The 12113-nt window shown below is 38.2% G+C and overlaps 1 protein-coding gene across 1 annotated transcript in view; it reads right to left on the reverse strand.

The window, feature by feature from the left end:
* Window positions 1-1265: 1265 nt before the first annotated feature.
* The window catches only part of LOC109208593, an 11146-nt gene continuing 298 nt past the window's right edge, over window positions 1266-12113 (reverse strand). The window contains exons 2-4 of the mRNA XM_019371723.1: window positions 9004-9158; window positions 8544-8837; window positions 1266-2146 (exon numbers count right to left, since the gene is read on the reverse strand). Of these exons, the coding sequence (XP_019227268.1) occupies window positions 1499-2146; window positions 8544-8837; window positions 9004-9147 (1086 nt within the window). The 5' untranslated portion in view covers window positions 9148-9158 and the 3' untranslated portion in view covers window positions 1266-1498. The remainder of the gene's footprint in view (window positions 2147-8543; window positions 8838-9003; window positions 9159-12113) is intronic.

Below are 12113 nucleotides of genomic sequence, written 5' to 3' on the forward strand. Positions count from 1 at the left end.
AAGCTTCATAGCTTTTTAATGGCTGTCAATGGTGGAATTGCTGCTCTCTTTTCCTTTGCTTTGTGTTATTGAAATTTGGACATAATTGCGTATGATGTAGATGAATTGTAGAAGATTTAGTCGTTTTTGATTTGTGAAATCAGAAAAAATATTGAAACAGAGTTTAGCGCAAAAAACAGAGTACAGAAATTTTGTAACGAAGACGACGATAGTGATTACTGTGTGTGATTTGCGTTGGAAGATCTGGAAAATATTTAATTCCCCTTTTTTAGCGCGCCTAAATAAGGAATCCTACAGCTATAATGATTCCTTATTTAATTCATTGTATATATTATGTAGAAATACTATTAGCATGAAGGGAAATATGCAAACTATGAACATATTTGGTAATATAGTTTCCTATATGGTATAGGAACGAAAATTTCCCTTCTTTTATTCCATCCCCAAGACTAAACATTCCCTCCATCATCCTTAGATTAATTAGAGAAATATATATTTTTAGCTGCTATCAATATATATATATATATATATATATATATATATATGTGTGTGTGTGTGTGTGTGTTTGTGCGCGCGCGCGCACTTTTTGGCTAGCAAATGCAATTACTTTCGGCCAACCGACCTTTGTATTTTGCCCGATTAATTATCATAAATTGAATTTGAAAGCCGAATTTTATATTTGACTTCAAAAAAATTTGATGATATTTTTCATCTACTTCGATAATGCTTATTCTAATTTTTTGAATTTTGATGGGTTATCATTATAAAATTAGTCAAATTAACCACCAAAATCGAATTTAGGCAACCGAACAATTATATAGGTAGCTCGATTTGTTGATATGTAGGAAAGAGAAACCAAAAAGTAGTATAGAGGAAGATAGTATTCGAAATTGAAATTTTGAAGGAAGAAAAGAGGTCAATGTCACATTTTCTTATTTAAGTTGGACATCGTCAATGATCCACTTAAACTTTTTAACTTTTAATGTTGTAGTCTTGAGAAGGTTAATTTAGAGAGAGATTTGTTGACAACATATTCTAGTTAAACATATGCTAGTTGTCACATGATAAAAGACAAACTGAAACGTGTGTGCCACCAATCTGCTGAAAGGACTTGGATATTAGACTGCAGATGAGCTCCTTTCTTCACACAACTTGTATGGTAGTTCCTGAAATATGTCAGAAAGTCTTCACTTCTTCATAGCAAAGTGCTCCTTCTATTTCTCCACCCACTCTTAACACTTTATGGTAATTTACATTCAACACAATTAAGAACCCAATGGATAATATTGGTAAATAAGTATATTATAGTGGTTCCATCCAATAGTACATTGTATTTGTGGATTCTTCTGCAACACACGACCAAATAGGTCATGGTAATATTTCTCGAGCCTAACTAAATATGTAATAATCCATATTACAGTTAAATCCCTTGGTCTCTGCCACTTTTTATATGCAGCTTATAGTTCTACTGCTTATTTACCAGTTCTATAAACCTCCTTTAGAAACAAAGACTGGCAGATGAAGTGATAGGGTTGCCGGGTTCATTCGAGGATTGGTCTTTAATCATCCCCTGTTTGCCACATGAGCACCGGTCGGGCATACTATTGACCTCGATCGAGTTGAGACCTGCAATAATCCCATCTGAGCCAGTCTGCGCTACCAATTTAAGACTCTCGGCTTTTGCTTTCATTCGAAGTCGCTCTGCTCTTGAGCCAATGACCTGTCCCAAGATTGAAGCAGCAATGGTTAATGCCATAGCTGTTCTGGGCATCACAACCGACTTCCTCAGCATAGCTATAAAAGGAACAGCAGCATGGACAGCAGCAAACCAAGATGGTGAGAACTTCTCAGTGTGCTCTCTCCATATGCCTAGTGGAATATTGGCTGCCATACCCAAGGCTCCAATAACAAGCATCTTTGAAGACAGTGGTTGTGGCCGCAGAGTCTTCACAAAGGCAGTCCTGGCAAGGGCAGCCCTGGCTGCAACAATTGCAGGTGGGCATTTGAGCTTCATTCCAGGAGGCAGCTGAAATGCTGTTGCCACAAGTGGGAGGACACCGCTCACAGCTCTATAAGATTTGGCGATAGGACAGTTCCCTGTCTCCAACCACTCGTTCCCCATTGCCTCGTGCTTAGAGGAATTGTCCTGAAGAACAAAAAATGATGAATTAAAGATAAGCCGAAGTTTATAAGATGCCATTTTTGCAGATAAGAATGCGAGAAAGTAGCACTTCACCAAGGAGAATACTCGTCAATTTCTTTGAAAAAATTATATACCATTGAATTTCACTTTCAGAAACAAGAAGACCTATCAAAATAAATTGTGACGTGATATTCAAGAAGAGTTTATCAAATTCAACAACTTCCTATACACATTTTCTATGACAACCATTTAGTTAATGTCAATCCAACATTATAGACTTATAGTTGACAACCCACAGTTAATTTAATGAAGTCCCTCCTGTTGATTAGAAAATAATCCGAAAGGGCCATACAGACAGACAATTTTCTTTTTCCCAATGTTGTGCAACTCTACCTACACTGTTTTAAGGTCATCATTTTACCCTAAAGAAATCCATTTCACACCAAGCATTAGATTTGAACATTGATACTCCCAAAGATAAAACAAACATACCACTCAAAACAGTCAACAAGTGCAAGTACTCTATAATGATAATTTAAAGAATCAAAGAGAAACTAATGTTGACTTATCAGTTTCCAAGGAGATCACAATGTTTCGTGCCATCTCCTTCTGACATATGATAGATAGAACCTCAGTGAAAAACAAAAGGGTTCGACAGAGTAACTAAACCAGTAAAAGTCAGTCAACATAATATGAACAATTAAAAAGAATGAATCTATATTGTTGAAGTGTGCGGAACAGAAGTGGTTCTCTCTTACTTTTCTTTTTGTTTGGCGAAACATATGCATGAAAATTGGTAGAAAAAAATGCTCTCAGGCACTCTTTTCGAGATTTCTCTCTCTCCTAACCTCTAGGAGGGAGAACCTCTCCTTCTCCGGTCTTCCATCGGAGGACAGTTTGTTTTTCTTCTTTTTTTTCTCAGTTATTAGCTTCAAGGTTTTTATATCTCGTCTATTTGTTTTACATGGAACATAAGATTTATTTCAGGTCAGGGGGGAAGTCATTTGACATTTAAGCCTACAATGAAGGTGCTGAAAGTTGGTTTGAATGGGTGGAAAGCAGTAGGTACATCAAACGGAAGATGATGTTAAGCAGGAAGCTATCTTTGTGGGTCTGTCAAACGCTCAGAGAGGCTTCAATGTGCAAGGGAAGGAGCTTCAAAACATGGAAGAGTGGGGACCATTTCACAGACATTTATGGCTCTCTTAAGCATAATAAATTTGGCAGATATATATGCTTAATCTCAGTGCAGGGTCACAGAAGAACAGTTATGGTTATGCCAGATAATGTTCCATATGCAGGGTGGTACATAAATGCTAGGAATATAGAAAATCTCATAAATAGTACTCCATTGGCCACAAAGGTTCCTTTCAGGAGGAATTTACAGAAACTAACTGGAGAAGAATCATACAAAGAGGCATTAGATAAGAGCAAATGGAGAACAGATGAAGCTTGTCTTCAAACAGCGACTTCTTCAAATAATCTGATCAGAATAACTGGTGGCAAATCCTCGGATGAATCTGAAATGCTGCAAAGATGCTTGGTGGGTAGTTTTGCTGGTCAGGATGAGCCTCCGACAAGGAATGATGTTCGTAGATGGGCCGCTCAAACCTGGAAGGTTGCTCATGGTTTCAACGTATACGACATGAATGGAGTTCAATTCCTTTTTGAGTTCCCCTCAAGGAAATTGGCGGAACACGTCTTGGTGGGTCGCTGGCAAAGACAAAATAGTAATCTCAGGCTGGAGTGGTGGAGTCCGACGGCGGGTGCTTTCCAACAACTAAAAAATTCGACTGGACTTGGATTAGAGTCTTGGGCCTTCCTCTACAGCTTTGGAACAAGAAGGTGATGAAAATAATCGGCGATAAATGCGGTGGATGGTTGGAAACAGAGGAGGAGACTGATCTTAGAAACCATTTGAGATGGGCCCGATTAAAGGTTTAAAGGACCACCGGAACTGTTTCCTGCTAGGGTTGAGATCAAATACGAGGGTGTGATTTTTACAGGCAATATCCTACCAAAAAGCAAAAGCACAGTGGTTTCACCAAAATTAAAAGGAGTGTATGAAAGGAAGAATCTGAAGGTTGGAGTGAAGTACAAAGATGGAATTCCAAGGAACAAGGGGAGGCAACTACTCACTAAAAGTTGATGAAGATACACATAATATCCTACAATGAAGCAGCTTATCTTCCTCTAGCGGATAAAGTAGTTAAGCCCTAAGAAGCTAGATAAATAGATAGAGATCCACTATAAAGGTTCTAAATTTGCTCCTGAATATTAAGGATAATTACATTCTTGAAAGGATCAAGGGCTCTACCCTCTCGAAGAGAGTAGGCTGCACGTGACAGACTCTGCTCCTATTTCAAATGCTCTTCTTGGGGGGGGGGGGNTAGGGGTCTTAATGGGCGGAGAAAAGGGAGTTGATAAAATCAGCTTTCAAAGAGTGGAGGGCAAACATTTACTGTCTGCAAGAAACGAAGATTGAGGGAGCTGTGATGGTATTGCAAAACAACTGGGTAGCAGTAGGTGGATTGATCATATAAAGCTAGAAGCTGAAGGGACAAGGGGAGGCATCTTAATTATGTGGGATAAGAGAGAATGGAAAGGGGAACTGGGGTGTATGCTCCATGTAAGAGAGTGGAAAGAAATGAGCTTTTGTTAGAGTTGGGTGCTATGAAAGGTTTATGTAATAGAAACTGGGTGGTATGTGGTGACTTCAACACCACTAGATTTGCTAATGAAAGGAAAAATAGGAACTCATACAGTAGAGCAATGGCAGATTTTTCAGAAACTGTGGAAGAACTGGAATTGATTGACCCTCCACTCCTAGGAGGCCAATTCACCTGGAGTCAAGGTGACAACTCTGCATGTGCTTCTAGAATAGACAGATTTCTCTTCTATATGGAGTGGGATGAGGAATTTAGTTTCATCACGCAGAGCCTTCTCCCAAAAGTTATATCTGACCATACACCAATTTCCTTGAAATGTGGGGAATGGGAACTCAACAAATCTTATTTTAAGTTTGAAAACTCGTGGTTAGATGTCCAAGAGTTCCCCTCAAAAGTGCAGACTTGGTGGAATTCCTTTGTGATTGTTGGTAGGCCAGATTTTGTGCTAGCTACCAAATTAAAGCTTCTCAAAGCTAAGCTAAAAGAGTGGAATAAGGAGGAGTATGGCAGTCTAAAAGAAAGGAAGAAGACAGTTCTCAGTAACATCTCAATCTTTGATCAGATTCAAGAAAGCAGAAGGCTCACTGAAGGAGAGTTATTGGAAAAGGTTGGCCTCATGCTAGAAATTCAGGAGTTAGCCAAGTATGAAGAGACAACATGGAGACAAAGGTCCAGAACTTTATGGCTGAAACAAGGGGACAAGAATACAAAGTTTTTCCACAAAATGGCTAATGCACATAGGAGATATAATCACATTGATAAGCTGGAGGTGCAAGGGCAAACTACCACAAACTGTGAAGAAATTAGGAAGGAAATCATAGACTTCTATCAGAAGTTGTATGTTGAACCTGAAGTATGGAGGCCAAATTTCAATCTTGCTAGAGGGAACTTTTTAACAGAGGAGGAAAGTATTTGGTTACAAAGAGAATTTGAAGAACAGGAAGTGGTGGAATGCCTCAAGTCATGTGCTTTAGACAAAGCACCAGGACCTAATGGCTTCACCATGGGATTTTCCAAAAGTGCTGGCCAACAGTCAAGGAAGATGTCATGTTGACCATGAAGAATTTTCACTCTAATGAATACTTTGAGAAGTGTTTTAATGCATCCTATGTGACTCTCATCCCAAAGAAGAATGAGGCTAGAGAACTTAAAGATTTTAGGCCAATTAGATTGATTGGAAGTGTTTACAAGATTATAGCCAAAGTCTTAACTGAGAGGTTGAAGTCTGTAATTAACAAGCTCATTGGAGGTCATCAAATGACCTTCATAAAAGGAAGGCAAATCATGGATGCTTCTCTTATTGCTAATGATGTGGTAGAATCTAGGCTCAAAAGCAAATTTCCAGGTGTTCTATGCAAGCTGGATACAGGGAAGGCTTACGATCATGTCAACTGGAAGTTCCTTCTGAGATTAATGTCTGATATGGGTTTTGGAATTAAATGGATTAACTAGATCCGTTTCTGTCTTAGCACTGTAAAATTCTCTATCTTGATTAATGGTTCACCCCAAGGTTTTTTCTCCTCAGAAAGGGGGTTAAGGTAAGGGGATCCATTATCTCCCTTTTTGTTCTTGATGGCAATGGAAGGGCTGAATCAGATGATCAACACTGCAAAGTCAAATGGCTGGATCAAGGGGTTCAAGGTGTCTAACAGACGAAATTGCAGCCTAGAGATTTCACATCTACTATATGCAGATGACTCTATTATTTTCATGGGTACTCAACAAGAGGAGATGCTGCATCTCAGACTAATATTAACAACCTTTGAAGCTATGGCAGGCCTACATGTTAACCGGGGAAAGAGTAAGCTGTATCAGGTAAATGAAGTTCCTAACATACAGGATTTGGCTAATATCCTGGAATGTGGAATAGAGAACCCACCTACCAAATATCTAGGTCTTCCTTTGGGCTCCAAAAACAAGTCGCAAGAAATCTGGCAAGAGGTGATTGAAAGGAGTGAAAAAAGACTTTCAAGATGGAAGAGCCAATATTTGTCACTTGGAGGCAGAGTGACTCTGGTGAATAGTGTCTTAGATGCACTGCCTTCCTATGTGATGTCCTTATTCCCAATGCCAACTAAGGTGAGGAAAAAGATTGATTCTCTAAGAAGAAATTTTATTTGGCAAGGAAATAGTGAGAAAAAGACTATTCACTTAGTCAAATGGGATACTCTTTTGTGTTCTAAGCAGGCAGGTGGTTTAGGTATCAGAAAGCTAAAGGCACAGAACAATAGTCTCCTTGCAAAATGGTTATGGAGGTATAATCTGGAGGAAACAGCTTTATGGAGAAGGGTGATAGAAGAGAAGTATGGCCACGGAGGTCCTTGGTACACCAAACCAGTATCATCCCCACATGGAGTTGGTGTATGGAAAACACTTGGGGGACAATGGAGCTTCATTGTTGATCATTCTAGTTTCAAGGTTGGAAATGGAAGAAGAGTTCTCTTCTGGTGTGAAACATGGTTTGGGCACACTCCTCTGAAAGATCAGTTTCCAGAATTATATAACATTGCTGCGAATCCAAGAATCTTAGTAGCAGAAGCAAAATCCACACATGGGTGGAACATTGTTTTCAGAAGGAACTTCAGTGACTAGGAGTTGCAAAGTGTGGCAGATTTCTGGGAGACCTTAGAAGTTTTCCAAGGTCTCACAAAAGAGGAAGATGCTTTAATGTGGAAGGGTCACAAATCAGGATCCTTTTCAGTGAAATCTGCTTATCATTTCATCAATAATACTCCTAATCCTACTCAAGGATGGCCATGGAAACAAATTTGGAGGGTCAGGCGCCCACAAAAGTCTTATGCTTCACATGGTTAGTAGCAAGGGAAGCTGTTCTAACTCAGGACAATCTTATTAGGAGAGGAATTCAGCTACATGCTAGGTGTAGCCTATGTGGCAAAGATGGGGAGTCAGTTTCCCATCTCTTTATACACTGCCCAGTCACTATTCAACTTTAGCATTTCTATCTCAATTTGGCTGGAATATCCTGGACAATGCCCAATAACACTGCATCTCTTCTCAGTAGCTGGAACAATGGAGGGGCAAATATTAAACAGAAGAAATGGCGGAAAGTAGTTCCTGCTTGTATCTGGTGGGTCATATGGAAGGAAAGGAATGCCAGAGTTTTTGAAGATAGACCTAGCTCTTACCAGAAAATTAAGCTTAATTGTTTTTTGTTATTTCATTTTTGGTGCAAAGAGAGCTATAGGGAGGATGTACATTCTTTACTAGATTTGCTAGAAGAAATGTAATCGATTAAATATAGGCAAGGCAGTCACAGATCTTTTGAGGTTTGATTGTGGCTTACACAATCTCCTGTAAATATTTTTAATCATTTATATATTCTCAAAAAAAAAAAAAACAATTAAAAAGAATGACAATATCATTTGACAAGACAATTAATATACAGAAAGTGAATAACTTTCATGTTTCAGTATCAATAGATCGAGAATATTCAGTGCTATCTCTAGTAGCAATAGTTTTATCATCTAACCATTCTTTTCATTTCCTTTCATCTTTTGAACATCACAATTTGGACTCCACAAGACAGAATAAATTTCAGAAGTCCCATTTCCAGGCAAACTAACCAATTCATTTTTCGAACATTTCAGTCTTCAAGTATATAGTCAATAACAGGAATTTAGAATCATGATCATAACTGCTGCTATTAACTACAATATAACATTCTTGGCTTCTTCAATACCACATATGCTTGTTAATTCCAGCAAACAAACCTGAGAAGAAGGTTTTTTCTTTTTGGATGACTCAGGCTTCTTCTTCTGTGAATTCCATTTCCGAGAGAAAGAATCAAAACTAAAAGGACCTCCTGGTCCGAATGCTGACAAACTTATGGTGGCAGCTTTTGCCGCTAACGGATGAAATTGAGGAGCAGACTCTGCTTCCGTGTTGTCATTGGAAGGTTGAGATCTTCCAGAAAGTGGGACAACACCATCTTTTCCATGGAAGACTTTAAATGCCATATCGAAGTTGGGGCCATCTTCAAAAATTGGACCTTTACCCCCCGTTACCTGAAAGGTAATAGAGATTAAGCGTGAGACACACAAGCATTAGAAGCAATAACAGCATAAGCAAAAGCAAAAAATAAAAAAACTAGGATGTTTATGTTTAAAAAGTACTACAGCAAATGGATAACCATATCACTTGAAGCACCAACAATAAGAAATCACAACTTACAGCTGTGGGGAAGTTCAGGGAAGAGAAGACAGAAAAGTTTGTCGGTTTATTGATGTTCCTCAAGAATGGGCATCTTTGAATGTCCTGCCCACTGAAGGAGCAACCAGATGTCTCCTCATTCTGTGTCCTGAAGAAGAACTCCATTTCTTCTGATCCTGAACGAATATATAAGCAAAGAAGACTGTTAGAACGGGTATGAGGGTTGAGTACATATTTTGGAATAGGATGTAGCATTTATGTCCAAATTTATTAAGATGCCGCTCACGGCAAAACTCTGTTAGCATAATACAAAAGATAGCAGATAGAATATATAACTAGCACTAAGCAATTTCCAAGATCGTAATGATGCAAAGTAGGACAGAGAAAGAAAGGACAGAAAAAGAGTAGAAGAGGAGAGTCTTCAGCATCAAATCAAGAAACAAGAAATGAACTGAGAATAGACAACAGAAAATATGATTTCCTCGACTTAGACTTGCTTTATATGTCCCTCCAGCCACCTATAACTGGGCATCGTTGTCAAAGGCAAAAAACGTTAAAAAATGATCCAAGTTTATCAAGGCTTTAAGCGCAAAGCGCAATTAAAGTGTGGGCTTTAGCTAGAAAAGGCACAACAAAGAAAAAAATAAAAATGTATATGTAATGTAAGAAAAAAGTAACAACTTCATTCTTAATGATTTCCTTAACAACTTTTTATTTGCCAGGATACCAGGCTCAAACTCTTGACCTAGTGGCATGAAGAAGACTCTCTCAACCACTACGAACAAGAATGACCGATAATGATTTCCTTAACAATTAATATCTTTTTGCTAATCACATTTATTGTTTAGCATCATTCTATTCAAGATAACAATTAGGTGCACGCCTTAATGCCTCGCCTATACTCAAGTAGCCTAAGTGGTGTGAAGCGCTTACTCTGAGCTTCTCTGAGCTTCAGGGCTTAAGCACCTAAATTGAGCCTTTGAAAACATTGTTAAACTGGGGAAAACATGAAAAGGATGTCACTAGCATTAGTATGCAATACCAGATATCAAAGATACTTCTTTTGATATTTTTTTCCTCCTTCAGTTTCTTTCAGAAATCTGAATCTGCCACTCAAATGCACTTAGAATGTTTGAACTAAACAACCTGAGTTTGTGCCGAACAACACTCAGGCATTTTGGGAGTTTTAATATTTACCCACAAGTTTTTAGTAATTATAATCCAATCCCAAACCACTTCTTACCTGAGACATTGGGGATCAACCCTATAAGTTTCTTTTCGAAAAAGAGGACTTTGACCAAATCTCAGGTAATGAAGTAGCATGGATTTGGATTATAATTACTAAAAACTCGTGGCAAATCAATGTTATCAAAGGCAAAAGGCGCGAAAAAGCTCTAAGGTCCATTGGGTTTAAGCCGAAAGCGCAAATAAAGCGTGGGCTTTAATGAAAAAAGGCGCAAGGGACAAAAAAGTACAAATATGTATATGTAGTCCAAGACGAATAATTATAAGCATGAATAACAAACATGTGGAAAAGAAATTGAAAAAAATTTATGCTAAAGTGAAATATCAATCGTTTCATGTCGCCTCTTCAGGATTATGCTCATTGGCTAGGAAAAGTATGCCTTAAAGCCTTGATGACGACACTGAAGTGTCCGCTAAGCGAGGCGAAGTGCTCAACATTTTTTGAGCCTCGCTTCAGGGATTAAGAGCGCTTTAAGCGTGGCTTTAACAACTCTAGGGCAAATTACAAATTCACCTTAACTAGATTTTATTATTTAGCCTTCCAGTTCTTAACTGAGGTTTTTCTCTATTCTGACTGCTGCTTCTTCTTTACTTATTTCATGCATCCATTTTTACTCCATTGTTAACATAGTTTCTTTCTCACAGACAGCATAACTATGATTACATAGACTTATTTGGAGTATATTTTTCAATGAATTGAAACTTCTCTCAGTATAGCTCCAAGCCATTAAGCTGTATCTACTTCATTTCTTCATTTCAGCCAACTTACTTCATTTCTTTTCGCTTTGAGGTCTCAAGCTAGCTTTATTATCCTAATTTTCCTATCTTTCTTCTCATTTCAAGTCTTCATTATCTCAACCTATTTATCCATTTGACACTAACTTCACATACAATAAGTTGAATACACTATGCATCTCTCTCCACCAAACACCCCAAAACCATGGTAGATCCAAAAGAAAGGGGAACTTTACATACTTATTTAATTGTTCAAACTGCCAATGCCAACTAGTTTGGCTTTGAGACATGGTTGATTGATATTTATCGTTCCAATAATTTGTAAGAAACATGCCTTTATTTTCCAAATACAGTTTCTTTCCTTTTTTCCCCTTTTCTTTTGCGTGTGCGTGGGGGGAGGGTGTTTAAATGGGGTCAGGAGATTTTATCGGTTATAGCGAGAAGAGTTAGATACCTGGATGAGTCACATTATATGGGACTGGACAATCATATATCAAATCACGCCTAAAACTAGAAAATGCACGTGCTTTCCGTATTCTACCGAGTTGCTAGGCAAAAGCATATAGGTCAATGTTCCAGCAGTCTTTTACACCTAGTTTGGTATTCCCAGAGGTGTTCAGCAATAGGCTCCTTCAAGATAATCCCTTTATCAACTAGATTGTAAAGCTCCATGTATCTTTTGAACTCTTTTACTAGATGTTAAGACATCTATTCCTCTCTGTGTAATCTTCGTCCACACAAGTTTGCAACTTCTACACAATTATGTCCCAGTCCCAAACAAGTTGGGATCAGCTATATGAATCCGCAGATGTTTTTTCTTTTAACAGCAAGTGGGAGTAAATCAGTAAATCATGGTAGCACAATCAATTAAGTTCAACTTCCTGAACACTAAAAGAGTTAAGACCCTATCGTCATTTGTCCACCCTGCCTTTTTAATTTTTACTTTTTTTAGCTAATTTCTTTTCCCCCTGTTGTCATACTATCAACTACAATTGAGCTCAAAAATCAAAATACACCAATATCCCAAATCATTTGAAATAACAAAAGGAAAAAGAGAAAACCAAAAACTAATCTCAGCTAAACGCATACAGAAGAAATCAGTATAATTTATTCTAATTCCTACACACACCACCAACTCCCCCCCCCCCCCC

Source organism: Nicotiana attenuata, unplaced genomic scaffold, assembly GCF_001879085.1.
Source record: "Nicotiana attenuata strain UT unplaced genomic scaffold, NIATTr2, whole genome shotgun sequence".
Taxonomy (NCBI): domain Eukaryota; kingdom Viridiplantae; phylum Streptophyta; class Magnoliopsida; order Solanales; family Solanaceae; genus Nicotiana; species Nicotiana attenuata.